The sequence below is a fragment of the Microplitis mediator genome, chromosome 7 (genome assembly GCF_029852145.1).
Source record: "Microplitis mediator isolate UGA2020A chromosome 7, iyMicMedi2.1, whole genome shotgun sequence".
Taxonomy (NCBI): Eukaryota; Metazoa; Arthropoda; class Insecta; order Hymenoptera; family Braconidae; genus Microplitis; species Microplitis mediator.
Genome location: NC_079975.1, coordinates 10,218,180 through 10,238,283, shown reverse-complemented (window position 1 = coordinate 10,238,283; position 20,104 = coordinate 10,218,180). Strand labels below are relative to the sequence as shown.

At 27.1% G+C, this 20,104-nt stretch overlaps 2 protein-coding genes across 5 annotated transcripts in view; both read right to left on the bottom strand.

The window, feature by feature from the left end:
- Positions 1-9,335, bottom strand: part of LOC130672056 (uncharacterized protein CG43867) — a 61,325-nt gene extending 51,990 nt beyond the window's left edge. For 2 of the 4 annotated variants that reach the window (XM_057476269.1, XM_057476268.1), the window contains exons 1-2: positions 8,987-9,334; positions 2,939-4,200 (exon numbers count right to left, since the gene is read on the bottom strand). In XM_057476269.1, coding sequence (XP_057332252.1) covers positions 2,939-3,886 — 948 coding nt within the window. In that variant the 5' untranslated portion in view covers positions 3,887-4,200; positions 8,987-9,334. Of the gene's footprint in view, positions 1-2,938; positions 4,201-8,986 lie in introns of all 4 variants that reach the window. The other 2 variants (XM_057476267.1, XM_057476270.1) reach the window with 2 other exon arrangements.
- A 2,881-nt stretch (positions 9,336-12,216) lies between these two features.
- Positions 12,217-19,661, bottom strand: LOC130671503 (thyroid adenoma-associated protein homolog). The gene is made up of 14 exons (XM_057475431.1): positions 19,441-19,661; positions 19,177-19,364; positions 18,776-18,916; positions 18,054-18,692; positions 17,860-17,966; positions 16,300-16,852; positions 15,854-16,219; positions 15,498-15,773; positions 15,205-15,408; positions 14,939-15,129; positions 14,103-14,673; positions 13,842-14,001; positions 12,716-12,978; positions 12,217-12,641 (listed from the first exon to the last, which is right to left on the bottom strand). The coding sequence occupies exons 2-14, from the start codon at positions 19,339-19,341 to the stop codon at positions 12,300-12,302; spliced, it is 3,978 nt and encodes a 1,325-aa protein (XP_057331414.1). The 5' UTR covers positions 19,342-19,364; positions 19,441-19,661; the 3' UTR covers positions 12,217-12,299.
- Between the last annotated feature and the right edge of the window lie 443 nt (positions 19,662-20,104).

Below are 20,104 nucleotides of genomic sequence, written 5' to 3'. Positions count from 1 at the left end.
TTTTTTTTTCTTCCTCCTAATATAAGGATAAATCAAATCGATCAAAATGTAAAAATACGTTTTTTTTTTTCTTTTAATAAATGAATTATAGATAAAAAATTTTAAGCTATGCTGTGGAGTAGTAAGAACCACAGCTGTCATATACCAAGGAGTTATTTTTACTAATGACAGTAGTAGATGTTCCTACGGTTTGTGTACCACAATAGGCTAGTAATCGTTACTAAACATGTAGTAATCGCATATATTACTAGTCACTGTAGTATATGTACCCTCTAATTGTGGTAAATACAACTACACCTTTTTTTTACCTGTTTGACATTTATAAAGTGAAGCAAATCGACACCGACAATTGTCAACTCAGATATAAACACGAAAGTCATCATGTAAATTATAATGATAATGAGTTTTCAAGTTATTGAGAGACAAATCAAGATAATGGGACATATTTCACGGTAATGTAATAGGTAACCGAATGATATTACTCCCCTGAGTTTTCTCTTTATTCACTCTACTATAGAGTATACTATCATTTTCGTAAATACTCAATGTAAGTCATACATTTTACTAAATGTACAAATAAAAATTATTTATTAGCTAGATTAATCACACTAATGTTTTAACCAATTATCACACCATTAATATTATCACATTGATTTTTATTAAAAACAATGAATATTCAACGATTATATAACTACAATTAAAAAAATAAGGATATATTTGCCGTTAATTTGACCAATTAGTTATTATTCATTATGTAATATCCAAGTATAATTATTAAAGATAAAATTATGGAAATTCATAGCTGTATTTATTTAATTTAAAACCTGATTATTTTAATTGAAACATTTACATCATAATTAATAGCATTTGTTAAAAAGAAAAATAAAAGAATATTATATTTAAAAAAATTTATTTTATGGATTTTATTTATTTAATTCAAAATTTTAAATGAAACTTTTACTTTTGTTTCTGCTTTACTTTAAACAGTAACGGTACAAACTTTATAGACAAACAAATTAGAATTTCCAACGAAGATTAAGATAAAGCTGGTTGAGTTAAAGCACTTGTTTTATATAAACGTATAATATACTAAGGCAAAGTAGGGGTGTTGCCATTACCAAAGCAAAACGGCCATCTTTAATTTTTTGGTTTAAAAATGAAAGAAGTATTTAAAAATATTTCAATAGACTTACTTTCTAAGAATTGAAAGTTGTGCCATTTAACCCTGAGAAAAAAAAATTTCTTTAAAAAAAAATAACTCTTTTGATGGTTAAATTTTTCGTTTCTTAATTCAAAAAAATTAATTCTTACATGGACTAAGTGCTAAATCCTTTGGGTCAAGTTGGTGTTCTTTTTGCGAAGATAATTTTTCTTGAGACAAAAGAGCACTTTTTGTAGTATGAAGTGATTCATTTATTGCTAATTCGTAATAAACTCATTTCTCAACGCAAAAATGGGTACTCTTCGAAAAAATTAATTTTTTCCCAGTAACCATAAAAAATTATATTTATTACCAATTTATAAGTTAGAAAATGGTACACTGTAAAAAATATACGGAGTGAATGCGAATTAAATCCGGAGTGGATGCGAAGTGATTGTGAAGCGGATGACTGTTTATTTAATTAATTCCTTCGGAGTGGAACTCACTTCGATGGGGACTTTATTTTGATGTTAAAACAATTTATGTAATTTGACAGCTTAAGGAATAATTGGGGGTAGCAGCAATTCAGCTGACATACTATCGTCTATGAGAAACATTTCAGAAATCTAGATTGAATACATTTTTTGCTTTTCATTTTGTTTTTCATTTTCGTTCCACAAAAAACGTTCCGATTTTCAGGTACATCAATTTTTTGCAGTGTAATACAAATGTTTAACAAATGTTTTATTATTACATTAACAAGCATATCAGATACAAATTATTACTGTTGTAATAAAATGATTATGCTAAGCAATAATAATAGTATATTTTGATGTATTAATCTAATTCAATTTTTTAAAATAATTCTTAATCTTAAAATTATTTCGTAAATGAAAAGATGTTAACTTTCTGTCTTGAGCAGAATTATTTTATATTAAAAAATATTAAAATAAGGGTGATGGTTCTTACGTGCTTTATCTTATTTTAATCCATAGTATATAGCAGTTTATTGAACGTGACCACGCATATAATTATTTAGTCTCAAGGATGTTCATACATCGAAATATATCATAATCAACTATAAATTATATTTTTTTTTGTATACTTGATGCCTCTTATCATTTATTTTATAACATACGATCTGAAGTCGTAATAAAAATAAATAAATTGGTTTGAAGACATAAGTTTTTCAAGTAATAAATTGTTAGAATATGGTCAGTCAACAATGAAAATGTAGTAATTCCGATGAGAGACAGGCTCAAATGTTACCCTTCATTGCATTGTCACGGATCAAATATCTCAGTGATAGCTCCCAACGGAAGCTTAAGGAAAAATAAAAAAAAAAAAAAAAAGAACATATCAGGGTAAGAGCAAAAGCACTCACGTCAAGATAATCGGGTATACGTTTTGAACAACAACGACGTAAAAAGCAAAATAGATTCACTTTACGAAAAAAGTACTTTCATTATCATGACAAAAAAATTTTATTTATGAAAATAGATTTTGAATTTTTAAAACTAGCTTTATTTTTTTAATCGGATAAAAATTATTATTTTAAAATTCAAGCCATCATAAATTATTATTCACGAGTATGAAAAAATTTTTGTTGCAAAATCAAAGTTTGAATTCAGTGAACTGAAAGAGGGTACTTTAAATATACATATATACATCTTCAATATCAACACAGTAAAACTTTTGAGAAAATCATCTCAAAAAACCAATTAAACTTTCATGAGTACCAACTCAACTCACTTAAAAATTATTTTTATTAATTAAAATTTTTTGTCATCAACTTACCTTCTCTCGTAGCATATCACGTACTCTAGTCGCTTGACTTCTGCTCCGATGAAGTTCAAGTTGTAACTCTAAACATCTCTCTTGCCAATTGAGATTTTCTACCGTAGCAGAAAAACCAGCATCGAAACTTTTAGAAGACGAGTAAGCCGTAGTTCGAACATCAAATCGTTCTCTCGGTTCGTCACTAGCAGACGTTGCTGGTGACATTGATGAATTGAAGGTAACATCACGATCAATTGATGCTCTACGAAATTGCTGTTGTTTACCACCACCAAATGCCGTCAATATCCTGTCAACATTTGAACTCAATGATGAACCACCTTCACCACCGACATTTTCAAATAAAGGTGAAGATGCATCAGATGACGAGTCATTTTCAAAATTACCGTACGAACTGAAATTATCTGATTTATTTTCATATAAATTTTTTTTGTCAGCATATTCAACACAGCCACTTGATTCAGAGCTAAAGCTAAAAGGTGGTGGCATCACACCATGATAATGAGGCTTATTGTCTTTAGATCTTAGTTCAATATACCCAATATTACTTTTATTATTATCGACAAAAGACTTGTCTCGATGTCCATGATGTGAATTATCACATGGTACATTGACATAAGTCGACGTTAAGCTTCTAGAATGTACAGGTGAATCATTTAATTGTTGTGATCTATTAGATGGTAATACCGATACTTGGCGTGTTGTACTACCGCTACGTTGTCTCGATAATAATCGTGTATTTTCATGATTAACATCTGATGTTTTATTATTTACACGTGATTTATTTGATTCAAAGACACTAGCATTTTCATAAGTCCGATTATTTAAACCCAAACGTGGGCTACATGGAGCTGAAGAACTAGAACCAAAATCCGAGGCGAGTCGGGCGATTGGATCGAAGATCTGAGAAAGTCGGCGACCTGCCGAAGTGCCTCGTATGTCATCCATCACCCTCCTCCTCGTTGTCACGCACACACGCGTGCATATATACACGCATACATGCACTTACATTAAACGATATTTTCTTAAACGTTTACGTTGGCATTTCTACGATGACTTAGATGGTTTCAACAAACTTCAGTGTCTTCTATTAAGAAATCGCGTAAGTTCACGATAGATAACCATAATATCGATTAATTCAAAATTTGTTATTATCACATTTGAAATTTTCATAATTTTTTTTTTTTTTTTTTTCAAATATTCGTTGGATTAAAATGAGTTTGTTGGAATTTACTCTTGACTAACACTCGAATCGTTGAGTCCTGAAATCAAAAAATTAAAAAAAAATTTATTTAATTTCAATACTAAATGTTTTTTTTTTATTTTATTTATTTTTTTTTTTTTTTATTTACTCAATTCATTTGAAAATATTGTATAGATATTGAAGTAAAAGTTATTTTGATGGTCAATTTTATTAAATATATTTTCTAAATAGCCAACGGCTTCTTTGATTTTATCATAAAAGTTATGACGATCATATAAATAATCTGTTAGTAATGTCGGTATTGTTAAACATATAAATTTAATATCGTTATCAAAGGGCATTCCAACTGATTCATCAAACTTTTGAATAATAGACTTTATTACATTATGACAAGTAGATAATTTATTTAAACTGTTGTATCCAATGTACTCATACATTGCAAGTAAAATTAATAAACGAAAGATAGTATTATCCCATTTGGATTTATCTGTCTCTGGTAAATTATTATCGTTTAAATTAGCTTGCGGGACAATTATTTTATTAATATTTTTAATAATATTAATCAATGAATTCATATAAAATTTTTTTTTTCTCTGTGAAGTTAAATGCATGTGTAATATTTGAATACCAAAATTACACAAATCTTTTAAACTACTAGTTTCATTTCCTTTTATATTTTTAAGTATATCTTGAACGTAATTATCAGGATAAGATAAGTGTGTTTCATAATTATTATTATCACTTAAAAGATATTTAATATTTTGTTTTATTGTTTGTTTTATAATATTTTTGAAATTATCGTTAAACTTATCATCAGCGGTAGTAGTATCAGTATCGATACTATTTAAGTTTATTAATTGTTCGTTTAGTGATTCTTCTGGTATAGGTTCTTTGGAGTTAAATATTCCCGCTGAAAGTACTTGATCATTTTGTAGTGATTCCCAATTATCATTAGTCGGAGTAGGAACATGACTAGGTTCTTGTAAATTCAAAAATTCTTCATTTGAAGCAACATTATTTGAATTATACCCTAAATTATTTGGTTCTGTCTTGGGAAGGATAGAAATTCTATTATTCGAGTACCTTCGAAAGAATGCCATAGGAAAACTAACTATGATGGCAAAAATGATCGTGATAATAAAAAGTAGAAAATAAAATGAACTCATACTTAACATTTATAAATTTTATCATTTATATTAATGGTAATGCTATTTTATTTCGCTTCTAATATAATCACATAATTTATAATTATTTTTTATTATCAGAATTAATAATAATTTTTTTATTGAACACACTAATATTTATTTTTTTCTCTCAACTAGAAATATAATAATTATAAAGAAACGTTAAGGAATTTAAATCTAGAAAATTCGAGAACTTTTGAAATTTTATTATTACAATAACAATGGAATATTAGCGATTATTCTATCAAAAAGTTCCATGAGGGAAGCTAGCCTAGATTTCTATGTGGGTTTCTACATGACGTCTTCGAATGAATTCCCATATGGTTTCCTATAGGAATCCAGCATAGATCCCGATATAGATTCGTACATGGGTTTCTATGAGAATCCATACCATACCGAATCTATATGGGAATCTAGTATGGATTTCTATGTGGATTTTTACGATGATTTCCCATGGGAATTTGCACCATATCAAAATCCATATGGGAATCTTGTATGGATTAGGAATTTGGAAAATTAACAAAAAGCGTCACGTTATGGATACAAACAAATTGATGAAAAAAAAATATATCCTGCCAATAGAATATTAACCTGTTCTTTTATTCATATGCGCGTATCAATAGACCATAGACGTAAAAATCCAGATACCTCAGATTCTATAGAAATTACTGGTATAGAAACCTAGATTTCTATGTGAATTTTCTACAAAAAAATCCATATATTCTAATTCCTATGTCAAGTTTTTATATGGGAATCTAGATACCCACAGCTTTCTATCAGAGGTTCCTACATGGGAATCCCACAATTTCCTATGTGGATTTCCCATATGAGAACCAGATACCCGTGGTTTCCTACATGGATGCTTACATAAATCCATGCTTTTCCATATGGATTCCTATGGGTTCCCATGCAATCCCACATGGATTCTTTTGATAGGGTAGTTTGTTATTAAATTTTTTATTGAATTATTATTTTTCGACGATTTAAAAATAAAAATTATCTATTATGAATCAATGTAATAATAATGTGAAATATATAAAAGTATGAAAATATTCGAAAAAGTATTAGGTAGGTAAAAAAAAAAATATACAATATATATAGATAAACCTACAAACAGCGCAATAGATAATAAATTACAAATTCACTGGGCAAAAATAGGAAAGTCCAACTACTGGAAAGAATACCAAAAGCTTAAGAAAGACTTAGGGCCAGAGACATACTGGGAAGATAAGAAGCTGAAAGCATATGAGAAAGAGCAATGAACGAGAATCAGATTCGAAAACCTAGGCAATACAAAAAGTAAAAGGTCCAAGGAAACAAAATGCAGATCGTGCACAAGGCAGGAGGAAGACTTGTAAGATATAAGGATGTGCCCAGAGATCAGGAAGTTAATGAAGCACGTGACGGTTAAGGCCCTAGACGTTTAAGGCGAGAAAACAGTGAAACTATGACAGAAAAAATCCTCGAAACACTAAGTACGGAACAGAAAAAAGCAATAATCAATTATGCCAAAGAATACGAAGTGCAAATGTTGACTAGCAGACAAAAAAAAAGACAAGAGTGGGGAAGAAGACAAAAAAAAGTGAAACTAATAAGCAAAGAAACAAAATGTTTATGAATAGAAAAGAATTATTTATTATAAAATAGGAATAATATACATAAATAAATTTATAAAATAATAAAACTAAAATCAAATGGTATAGAAAATACATATTAAATAATAATGTAATAAATTTAAAAAGAAATGTGTAATTAAGATTACATATTCATAGGTAGTAATTTGCGTTTAATTTTTTTATTATCATCTCAAGTAGTCTACTCTATTAAAAAGCAATACGTGCAGCCTCGTAATATAAATTTACATGTGTAATGGTTTGACGTGAGCTCATTATGATCATAAATAGATTTAAAACTAACTAAAATAAATTTGCATAAAAAATATTTAAAAATAAATTTCTAGACTATCATAAATTTTCTATAAAATACTCTCTGAAGGTCATCTTTTTAAATGTAAGAATGAAAAAATAAAATAAAAACAATTTATTCATAAATAATAAAATAAAATAAAAAATACTTTATCAGTATACAAAATCTTTTTTATATTTTATATGAATAATATCGAACGTATTTCTTTTATCCGTGAAGGTACCTCACGTTTACGATTTTCAGTCATCTCTATCATGTATTATTTATATTTTACCAGATCCTCGGGCTAATGTATGCCTTTTCTTCCAGTCAATTTTACGCAAAATTTATGTGTCCCCAAGGGGCCAGGTTAGTAGAGGCTAACCGAAAGAGCATTACTGCGAGTGGAGGATTATTTATTCCAAAGTCTTCGGTGATATAAAAGTAGAAAACAACGAGGAGCTTTTTTCTATTAAAGTCTCACGATAAATCTAATATCATAGAATCTTAACAATCACAGTTTAAATATACATATATACTTTTTCTTTTTGCAATTTCATTCAATTCAATTCAATTTAATAATACTTTATTTTATTTTCAGATACTCATTAAAACTTATTGATAGAAATAGTTGAAATTATTTTATCTGTATCGCTTTATACCACAATACATTTAACTCGGATTTTAATATTATTATAAATTCATAATATATATTTACGCAAATAATAAAATTCACTTAATTAATTATTATTTTTATTGAATTAAATGTATATAACAAATAATAACGAGCATGCGGATGTCATCATTTTGTCTGTAACGCCAACGCACATACAACACGCATTTGTTATAACGTAAAATATAATATAAATTGACTGACATAATTTAACTAAGATAATTATTAACGCTATTATTAATTAAATAAATAAACATCATGAAATATGTTAAATAACCGGTTGAAGAATTATTAATGTGACATATATTGACAAATAAACATTATTGTTTATAAAAAAAAAATATTTACTATTTTTTTTTTTTAGTAATTACGAAAATTACTAATTATGTCGTACCTGGAATGTAGTTTAATTCAAAAAAAAAAAAAAACTTGTCTTAACTACACGCAATTCTATCTTCTCGACTTGTTCTCATTCAATATATAAAATATTTACCGGACTTGTACTATTACTAAACATTCTTATTACTTACTAAAGTAAATAAACAAAAAAACACGAGTGTGAATGTAGCAGACGTCAGACAAATTTAAAATTATAAATAAATAGAGTAAATAATTTTTAAAAATAATATTTGTAAAAAATGCACTTATTAATTTTAAAATTTTTCAAATACGCATTTTTTTTTAATTTAATTTTATTAATTATTTACTCTATTTATTAATAATATTAAATTTGTCTGATGTCTGCTACATTCACACTCATAAAAGAAAAAAAGAAAAAATTAATTATAAAATCAGCAGGTGAGTATATATATACACATAAAAACAATTTTTATTTAGTACGAAATATAATTTTTGGTTTCTCCAAGTAAATAAATTTAAAATCTAAATTATTTATATAATTTAAATGAAAAAATAATAATAATAATAATAATAATAATGAAATCCAATAAATTTGACAGATAAAAAATGTGAAATTAAAAAAAAAAATATTTTTTAAATGAAAAATAAAAATATGAGAGTATGTAAAATTAAGTATTGTAATTTATTACAAAAAAATTAATTTAAAAAAAATAATAACTCACCTGTTATTAGGATAAACGACAATACTTTCAAGTAATTTAAAACTACACAAAATCCACTCCATGCTTAGTTGTATTACACGCACAATCGTTGTCGTTCGTTCACCCTTATTATATGTACAACATTACTGTAATATATAATAAAATTACTCTTATTATAGTGACAATGTAAACATAAACAACAATAAATGAATTTAAACAAGTGCTAGTATATAAAGTTTTAAGTATGAACACAGATTTATTCACCGACTGAAACCGACCAAGACCAAATCGTGAAATTATTCTAAAAATATATATGTACGACTATAATAACGAGCCAGCCTACGAGCTTCGACTGAAGCGCCAACTACTCGGACTCTCTTGTCATTTACCATCGCCCTACATCCAGATCCAATCCTATACATTCGCCATTTCCCATTTCGATCTGCATAACGGGTGACAATATTCATTTTAATCTCTTACTAAACATACATCATATACATTCTTATTCACGTTATCATTTTGAATTCAACTCCTCCAATATCATACGGATTTTGCATCACATACCAACCCTTGTACCCACTTGTACCTGTTTACGTTTCTAGTTGCTAACACAGACATCGTATCATGATCATCAAAAACTAACTGGAGCGTCTTGAGAGATCTTTTAATTTTGTACTAAAGCTTTTTACTTGTCACTTATATTCTACTCGTTTTCTACTTTTACTTGTAATTTCTATTTTTTTTTTTTTTTTTTCTGTATACACTCTCATACACGTACGACTCCTTGACTTCAAGTATTACTTTTTCAGTATTTACATTAACGCTCATTACACACTCTGTTTTTGACCTTATTTTTTTCTTCTGCAATGTAATGACGAATTATAATTTTAAAAATTTCAAACATATTTTTTTTTTCTTTTTGATATAAATAATTTTTAAATTAAAAATCATTTTAAATTCATGAGTATTAAAGAAAAAAAATTTTTTTTTTCTCTAATGAATTTGCAACGTAAAAATAAACGATGCATTTTATACAAGCAATTAACTAATAAGCTGAACCAATTAGTGAAATGTAGAAGATTATAATTTAATGTATGAAATTTAAAAAAATTAGTTTAATTCAAACTTTAGTGTTGTATTCATGATTAATATTATAAATGTTACTTTTAATAAAAATAAAAACAAATAAAATTTTAATTAATAAATTTTAAGTATCGCAATCATGCGTGAATCTTCATTTAAAATTTCACATGCTATACTAGTCGTTAAAGTATAACTTTATAAACTTTTCACCAAATGCTTCTCTGAAACTTTAATTTCCTGTACTTTGTGACAGCAAAATTTACATTGCGAATTCATATCCGCTGTATGTATATTAATATACCAGATGTGATGTTTTAGAAGAGATTTCATTCAATAGACAATAGGAAATTCTAATTTTTATTATTATCTAAAAAATAAAACATCAGTAAGTGGCTTTGACATTTCATTTTTTATAAATAAATCGAAATTTTTAAAATAAAATATTACATTGTGTAACAAGGGATGAAACAAAACTATTTCAAACCAGGGTGAAGTTGGCTGCCCGAGCCGTAGGCGAGGGCTGACATCACCCGTGGTCTGAAATAGTGTTTCAGCTTGTGTCACACAATATATTTTTCATGATACCAGCACCCTGCTTAAAAAATCCGATAGATTCTTATAGCTGTATGTAGAAGGCCCTATACTTAGCTATAGCACTTCTCATAGAACTCATTCATTCTTTTAAAATCTCTAAGGGAATTTATGAGAATCTTTTGGATTCTATGAGATTTTCTAAACAGAGCATCGAAACTTAATGTTCCAGTGTCTCTACAGCCAGTCGAAGCAAGTTAATTTCAAGCCGATGCGTAATTCAAAAATACCTTCATACAGCGGGCAGAAACATGCGTGTTTCTCCCCTTGGAAAGAAACACAATTGTTTCTGCCCAGGGTTAATTATATTTGATGTTGATTTGCAGTCTTATTACTCTCATTTGTTTGCTTGTGACTTCAGTTTACTCATTTCATTTTTTAAGTGACAGTTTTAATTAACCAAATAAAATTACCAAAAAATGAGTGAAAATAATATTTTTGTCTTATTTACTATTTAATAGGTGTCTGTAAATCACAGATTTCTCGTTCTCTAACAGTTCTCTGCATCATCGGCTTGAAATTAACTTGTTTCTTACGGGCTGCTGACACTGGAACTTGAAGTTCCGATGCAGGTAATCATGAAATATATAGTGTGTGCCTCAGGATAAAACACGAGTTCAGACTAGGGTGATGTCAGCCAACTTCACCCTAGTCTGAAATCGTCTTGTTTCATCCCTTGTCACACAATATACTATTTCATGCAATGCAAGCAATTTTTAGTCATAACTACCTGCATTAGAACTTAAGCTTTAGTGTCAGCAACCAGTCAGATACAAGTTAATTTAAGACCAATTGTATTATCAAGTATTAACGTAAGCGTAAATTGTCATTTGCAGCTTATGATTAAGCAGAAACCATAAATACTATTTATTATTTACACTTAGTTTTATAAAACTTAATCACAAAGTCAGAACTGTTATTTACGTAAATAAAATTAAAAGTCTGGAATTACTGTTAAATAAATGACAAGTATCAGAGTTTAAATTACGAATGCCTTCAGTAAGCGGGCAGATATATTGTTCGTTTCTTCCCAAGGGACGAAACACATATGTTTCTGTCCGCTGACTGAAGGCATTCGCAATTTACGCATACGCTATTATTTTTTTATAACATTGGACTGAAATTAGCTTGTTTCGACTGGCTGTAAAGACACTGAAGCTTCAAATTTTCGATGCTGGAATCATGAAAGTATATTACACACCTAAAAAAGAAAAGAGGGCATTCCAACCCACGCATGCAATTGTCAACCCAGGCCGAAGACGAGGGTGGCAAACACGCGGATTGGAATGTCCTACTTTCCGCCCTAGGTGTATAATATACTATTATTAAAAAATCTAAATTATTCTAATTTTCATTCTAAGAATATAATATATTAATGTAGAATTTAATTAACCCTCTGATTAAAAAACTGGAACTAATTAAATAAAACAAGAATCATTTATCGTTGGTACATAAAATGAAACAAAAAATAAAAATACAATCAAGTTATTTAAATTTGTTTATAGAAAATTCTATCAATTAAAAAACATTTTGAAAAAATTATAATTAAATATACAATAATATCATCATTAAATACATTGTAAAAATTATTTATAATTACCATATATTCTAATTGAGCTGAAATAATAATTGACAAGTATACAAAATAATTAACAATTGATTAATTCCAAATATTGAAACAATATTTTTCATCAATAAGTACCAAAAAATTTTCAAACGCTAAAATTTGAATTAATTTGTCGTTATAAGTTGGGTCTAATATGTCGTCTAAAGTTTGATTGAGTTTTGGCAAGCGATTTTTATACGCATTAATTAAAGTTTGTGCATTTTTACAATCAGAAATTTGCATATTTAATTTCTGACTAAGCCATTGCTGTAAATTAGTTGAAAAAATAGATTCAGTGTTCCATTTATCGTGGATTTGTACTTCCAAATAACGACCACACATATCGGAAATACGTAGCGGCTCGTACGCTTCATAATTATAACACTTATTGAAAACCTATAATAAAATAAATGTTAAAAATAAACTTTTTATAAATTTTTAAAAAATATTATTATAAATTGTATATTTACATCACTATCATCCATTTCAAAATCGTTTTCCGATAGTGAAAGACTCCAAACAAAGTATGCTGCAAACTTTGCATTATTATCTGATACACAATTGGAAAATTTTTTAAATAAAATTTCTAATGATTCTTCAGAATTATATTCAATTTTATCTGACGTTTCTATTTTAGACAAAGCTGATAAAGCCATTGTCCGTACTTGTGAATTATCATCTACTAATAATTTCAATAAAATGGTCCACCAATGAAGTAAAGTTTTTAAATTATCTGTAATAAATTAAATAAATTATTTTTATGGAAAAAAAAAAAATTAGTGGAGATGATTTAAGTTGACGACAACCCTGCGTTGACATTTGTAGACAGTAGAGCACTACCTCTCCGCTTCGCGTTCAAGGTGTGTAAAAGTTAAGGGGGGAAGCTGCTCTGAGATACAAAAAAAAGCATATTTTTGTGATTTTTTTTTTTCACAGTACGTTCGTTATTAAAATTCTTAAAATTCGTGACATTATTAAGTATCATTTTAAGAATATTCTGCTAAATTTTCATGAAAAATATTGAAAAATAAGCTAGTGGTAGCGGGGAGAACCGAGTCACCTAAAAAAAAAAAAGTCTCCATGCCGTAGGCAGGATAATTCACGACTGCGTCATCTGAAATCAAAAAACCAAAAATATTTCTTTAGTACATAAGTTTATCTTGGATTTGAACGAAGGATTTTTTTCAATAACTACTTATTTTTTAATTAAACAAAAGGAAGAAATTTGGCAAAAATCAGAGTTTTTTGATTGCGTCTTTACCAAAAATTCAAAAATGAATATTTTGTTTATTCCTTCGTTCAAATCTAAGATAAACTTATGTACTAAAGAAATCTTTTTGATTTTTTGATTTCAGATGTAGTCCTGAGTTATCCTGCCTACGGCATGGCGACTTTTTTTTTAAGTGATTCGGTTCTCCCCACGACCACTGGGTTATATTTAGCAAAATATTCTTGGAATGTTGTTTAATAATGTCTGAAATTTTGAGAATGTTAATAAAAAAGGTACTCTGAAAAATAAAATCACAAAAATATGCTCTTTTTTTTTTTGTCTATCAGACCAGCTTCCCCCCATAATTCATCAATAATAATGCATACCTATATATTCATAGTTTACTGTTGTTATATCAATATAAATATCGTGTATTACTTTAGCAATCGCTAGTCTGGAATCTATTCCCGCTGAACTCGTCCAAGAATTGTTATAAAATATTTCATATGGTTGGCAATTTAAATCTATTGTTTTTTGTACTGATAACTGTAATTCATATAAATAAATTAATCAACGCGTAAATTGAATATAAGGACATAAATTTACTGCTGTAATACAGAAATGTATTAATTAGAATGACAACATACCTGACTAGTATGGTTGACTAATAATTTACCAAATACTTTCCCAAATAATCTTAAAAAACTAGGACTATGAGGTATATTTTTATTAAATGTATTTAAAACTGCTGGACATATTATACTATAATATGTATGTTCATCAATTTCAAGATTATTACAATTATTTTTATCGTCGAGTTCAAATAAAAAATCTTGTATAGCGTCTTGTATATCCGGATCGATTTCTTCTTTATATAATTCATCACAAGCACGATGAATTGCTAAAACGAGTAATGGATTTTTTGTGGGTATGGGAAATTCTTCTGATTTTCGACGAACAGTTTCTATTATGTTTGTCCAAGCCAATATTTGCACTTGAATATTAGTATGGGTCAATATATTACCCCATACTTTTACCCATTCATCTTCTTCTAAAGTATACTTTAGTTTTATTATGAGTTGCCAGTTTATAAAAAATTTAATCGTAGAATATTCAAAAATCTCTTTTCCCGGTTGGTTTTTCAATTGATTTTTTATAACATATGTTACAGATTCATGTAATACTTTATGATATAACGCAAAAGGAAATAGTTCTTTTCTAAAATGAGAAACATTATTCATGAACTAATAAAATAAATTATTTTATTATTTAAATCTTTTATATTAGTCTCTAATAATGATCATTATAAATCAATTTTTTTAATTATTTTAATGTAAAGTCATAAAATATTTTCTCATCTAAATATTAATTGTAAAAAAAAGAAAATTAAAAATGTATAAAACCAATAATGGAATTTTAAATTACAATTTAAATACCTGTGAGTTTAAATTTACAAATACTCAAATATTATTTATAAACTTACTTGTATTTATAGAGTTTCATAAATTCATAAAGAAGATCAATATAAGCGGCCGCTAATGGATAACACGCTGATCTATTATTATAACAGGAAACATTACGAATAATCCACATTGAATTATTAATAAATTCCTCTAAATATATTTCAGATAATTTGCATGTCACGAGTAAACTACTCTTTGAAATTTCTAAAGCCTGATAATTCAAGAGTTAATTATATTAATAAAAAGAAAAAATAATTTTGAATTTAATGATGATGATCAAACAAACCTGTAATATGTAACCGTGTATCGAATTCCATCTAGATGGTTTGCCACTACTTGCTTCAGTATTAATCTTCTTAAATAACTCATTGAGAAACAAACAAACAGTTCTCTCTGTCAGTAAAGGTACTACAGCTCTAGCAGCTAATTCTCGTGTTGTATATATTCTACTATTAGCACAAGTTGAAACTAATTTAACGAATTCATCAACCTAATTTATAAAACAATTTGCTTTGAATAATAAATGATAAAGGTACAGTAGTAGCATTGCAATTATAGAATAAAATATATTAATCAAACCTTCCAATCAAAATTAGCATCTAAATTTGATGCGAGATATAATCGAGATAAGAGGAGAAGAATCGATTGAATACTAGGTCTTATTGGATTATTTTTATCATTAATAAATGCATTTAATTTATTGAGCATGAATGGTAATAGCTGTGGATATTTTTCGAAAAATAAACGACCAGTCATTTTATTGTGTACCGTTAAATTAACATGATCCTTTGTTCTTTGGACACCAAAAATTCTTGTTATTAAAGCACTAAATAATAATGTCGCAGCATTACGTTCCTAAAATTAATGATAATACTACAATTAGTTTTAAGAAAAAAATATTTTTAATTAATTAGTTTATATTTAGTTTTACTTACAGCCCATGTTTTTTTGTCATAACTATTTATTGCAGCAATCAGTCCATCTGAAGAATATACTTTAGACAAATCTCTTAATTGAGCGTGTTTAAATAATGCACGTAATATATTTAAAACATGCATTTTTACTTCTGTAATTGTTACATTATCATAAAAATTTCCCGAAGTAATTGCACTTGAATAATTTTTTAACTGATCAATTTTAAGATTAGAAAAAAATTTTTCTTGTTCTACAAGATTCATTGCTTTATTAGATAATTCAAATTCATCTTCAATTTTAGTTAAATCTAACAAAATTTTCATTAACGAGTTGAAAACAACAGGCTCAGTTTTATTTTTAATCGAAGGTTCTGACGCAACTAGAGCCTAAAATAATTAATATCAGTTAAAAAAAGTATAACAACTGATAAAAAATAAATGAAAAAATTTAGTGTTAAAATTTTTACCTGAACCATAAAAGGTATACCTGCACTACGTCTTGTAGCACATAATTTTGAATTTCCCGGAGATAACCCAGTAATTGCCATTAGTAATTGGCACAACCATATTTTTGGTAATTCATTTAAATGATTCTGCTTAAGTCGCCATAAACGTGTACAAAATTGTTCAAATCCAACATGTGCTTGTTCAAATGCACCTCTATGTTTAGTTTCACAAAGTAACGTCACTAAATGATCACCAATTTCAACAATCTGTTGCTCAGACAATAAACCAATCGTTGAATCATCATTCGCAATCGGTGATTTAATCATGAGATAACCGAATAATAGACTGACTTCTTTGACAGTACGCCAAGAACACAATAAAACCATTTGCGGTGTTACTTTCATCAATTCACATTCATCTCCATCAACACTCAAATATTTTTTGTTGAGATCCATCGGAAAATGTCCTTCTGGTGATGAATTATTTACCACTGAAGAAACTGCAGTATATAAATTTAAACATACAGTTATTACATCCCTAATTATAATTGACCAAAATTTATTTTCAACTTTTCTGAAACAAATAAAATAAACAAGTTTATTGTAGGGGTGTGCGAATGTTCGAATTATTCGATTCGAGTTTTGAATCAAATAATTTGAACAAGTCGAATAGTTCGAATTATTTGAATAGTTCAAATAATTATCTTCTGCTCTTAAACTAATCGATTTCGATAGAAAAGTTATCTTGTTCGATGTATTTGGCTTAATTAGAATCTTTTTTTCATAAATCATTATTAAATAATGAAAATTAGACTGAAAAACCATTGTTGTGAAAAAAGTGTCATCTGACCATACCCGGAATGGAAAGGTATATTTTTTATTTTGTTTTATTTCTGAAAAATTTTTAACTTGAAAAATTGTAAAAATGTCGACAAAAAGTTTAATGTGACTTTAACTCTGGATAACTTTTAAATCAAAAATCGTATAGGTGAAACCTAACGTATTTATCTTTTAGCTTGTGAAATAAGATTTAATTTCGACTGCTATAACATTGTTCAATGATGTGTCTTTCATTTACTACAGAGTTTGAACCATATCTGTATAATTAGGACAATACACGGTAAAAACTTCGCAGAGTAAATACTTATTGCAGAAGGTCATTTATTGGAAATTTGAGAAAATTTTGTCATAAGGTGTTTTATTTAATTTATGGAAAAAAGAATTTTCGAATCAAAATAAGAACCTTTCCATTCAGAGTATGGCCAGATGGCACTTTTTTTCACGACAATGATTTTTCAGTCAAATTTTCATCTTTTTAGTAATAAGTTATGAAAAAAAACATTCCAATTAAGTCAAATAACTCGAACAAGATAACTTTTGTATCGAAATCAACTAGTTTCAGAGCAAAGAATAATTATTCGAACTATACGAATAGTTCGAATATTCGATTCGAATTTCAAATCGAATGTCACTATTCGATTCGATTTGATTCGAATACTATTCGCAAACCCCTAGTTTACTGTTTTAGATACTCGTCATTGCTTATTATTGTAATGAATTAATAATAATTATAAAGATTACCTAAGATTACAGGATGAGATTAATTTCCTTATACAAAAAATATATCCATACAAGGAATGTTTAGCAACAGCGTCAATAATATTTTCATTCGCTAATTCTGCAGAAGTCTATAAATAGAAATAAATAAAACAGTAATTACTATGAAATTTTAAAAGCTTACATAAAAAAAAAAAAACATGAAAATTAAATTTTACCCTTGCGTGTTCCAACAATATTATAATTAATTGAGACAAAGTATCATTGTTACATTGAATACTGATTTTATATTTCTTTAATACTTGATCAATAATTGGTGACATAAGACAAACTCTTAACATATAAGATGCTGTAATACTATCAAGTGGTCGAATACAATTTGCCAAATTAATTGCTACGTCTAAAAGTTGATCAACTTTTTTAAAATTCGTCAAGTTTAATGTAACCGGGTTGATTTTTGATATTATTTTAAAAGTTATTTCTTTATTTGTTTCATATGTATCGAGTAATAAACATTGAAATAATTTATTTACTTGTTCACTACTCCATGACAATTCGTTAAAATCATTTTCTAAAATATCTTGCTGTAATTGTAGTATAGATAAACTATTTTTTTTTCGTGTATGAGTTGCTCCAATGCGTATACCATTCAAACATTCTTCACGAATTTTAATTAAAAATATGCGATAACTATCTATTGAATTGAGCGAATCATTAGCTAATTCTACATACTCTTTTTCACGTTGCTGATATAATTCTAAATCTTCGGTTGCTTCCTTTTCACGTGATTTAAATTTTTCAATTTGCATTACGTTTCTTCGAAATACAGCAAGACTTTGATTGATTCGTTTAAACACCTGATAAATGAAATAAGTACAAATAATTTATTGGAGTTGAAATAAAAATTATTTTTTATATTATTATAAACATAATCATTTACTTTTTTTATAAGCGGAACGAATTCAAATTTTTCTCCAAGATTAAATTTTAAAAATTCCATTATCACATTCAATTCTTTTTCTAAAAAACGTAAAGTACTTTTTTTAGATTCAACTAGAAGACTAAGCGTAGTAATTCGAATCTGTAAAAAAATATATATATAATTAGGGAGATATTTAAAAAAAAACCGCAATAGTATCGAAAAATGAACTTTGATCGTCCTGAGGCACGTGTTCTTTTTACTTAAAAAAAAAAAAAAATCAAATTCCCCACATATTTCTTCATTAAAAAAGTTTTTTATGGGGCGTCTGAGAACATTTTTTTTTTAACGACCACCCTAATATACATAAAGTTAATTAAATTTTTTTGATAATTATTAATAACAATAACTTCAGGACCTACTTCTTCACAGGAATGTTTAACATATTGGTCCAACAAATTATAATTTAATTTATTTCTCCATTTTTCATGCTCATTTAATAAATTATCAATATCATCAATCTCGCCACTTATTTTCTGTTCACGTAATTTATTGAGCATTACAAGAATTTCATTGGAATCCATCATTATATAAAATAAATTATATCTTCCTAGGAAAATAATTATATGATTCAGTTAATTATTAATAATAGCATTTAAAAACAATCAGTAACAGTATGTACTTACAAAAATTTAAAACAGGTTATGATTTTTTCTATAAAGAATGAAATTGAGTAATTCTTTATAACTCAATATTGAAAAATAACATATAACTTATTTAAAATTATTTACAAAACATTCACACATTAAAATTATTTAATTTTCTCTGATTTTTATTAAAAAATTATCAAAAACTCTGTAGTTAGTCGACGTATTTTATGGCTAAAGTTATGACATAAAACTTTTAATATATTAAATAATATATAAATAATTTTAGGCTGTAATTTTTAATATAAACATATTTACTAAATTGAATTTTTTAAGATGATAAAATAAACGTATGTTCAATTATTACTTTAATATTTTTTATCTACACTTACAACAGGTGATATATATATATATATATATACGATATAAACACTGTAGAAAACACTGATTTCGAGACTTGCCAACTCAGATTTAACGTTTATTTGATTTCTTAAATTTGTATAAAAATAATCATCGTAATCTTTTAATTTATATGAAAAAATCCCTAATTTCGATGAATTTTTTTTTTTAATGTAACATTCTTTAAAATAAGTATATATAAAGTTTTGTAAAATTATTTTTTCATGGAAATTTTTTGCATTAATTTTGGAACAACTATTTTATGTCTCACGGAGTTAAAAAATCATTTAAAAAAAGAAAAATA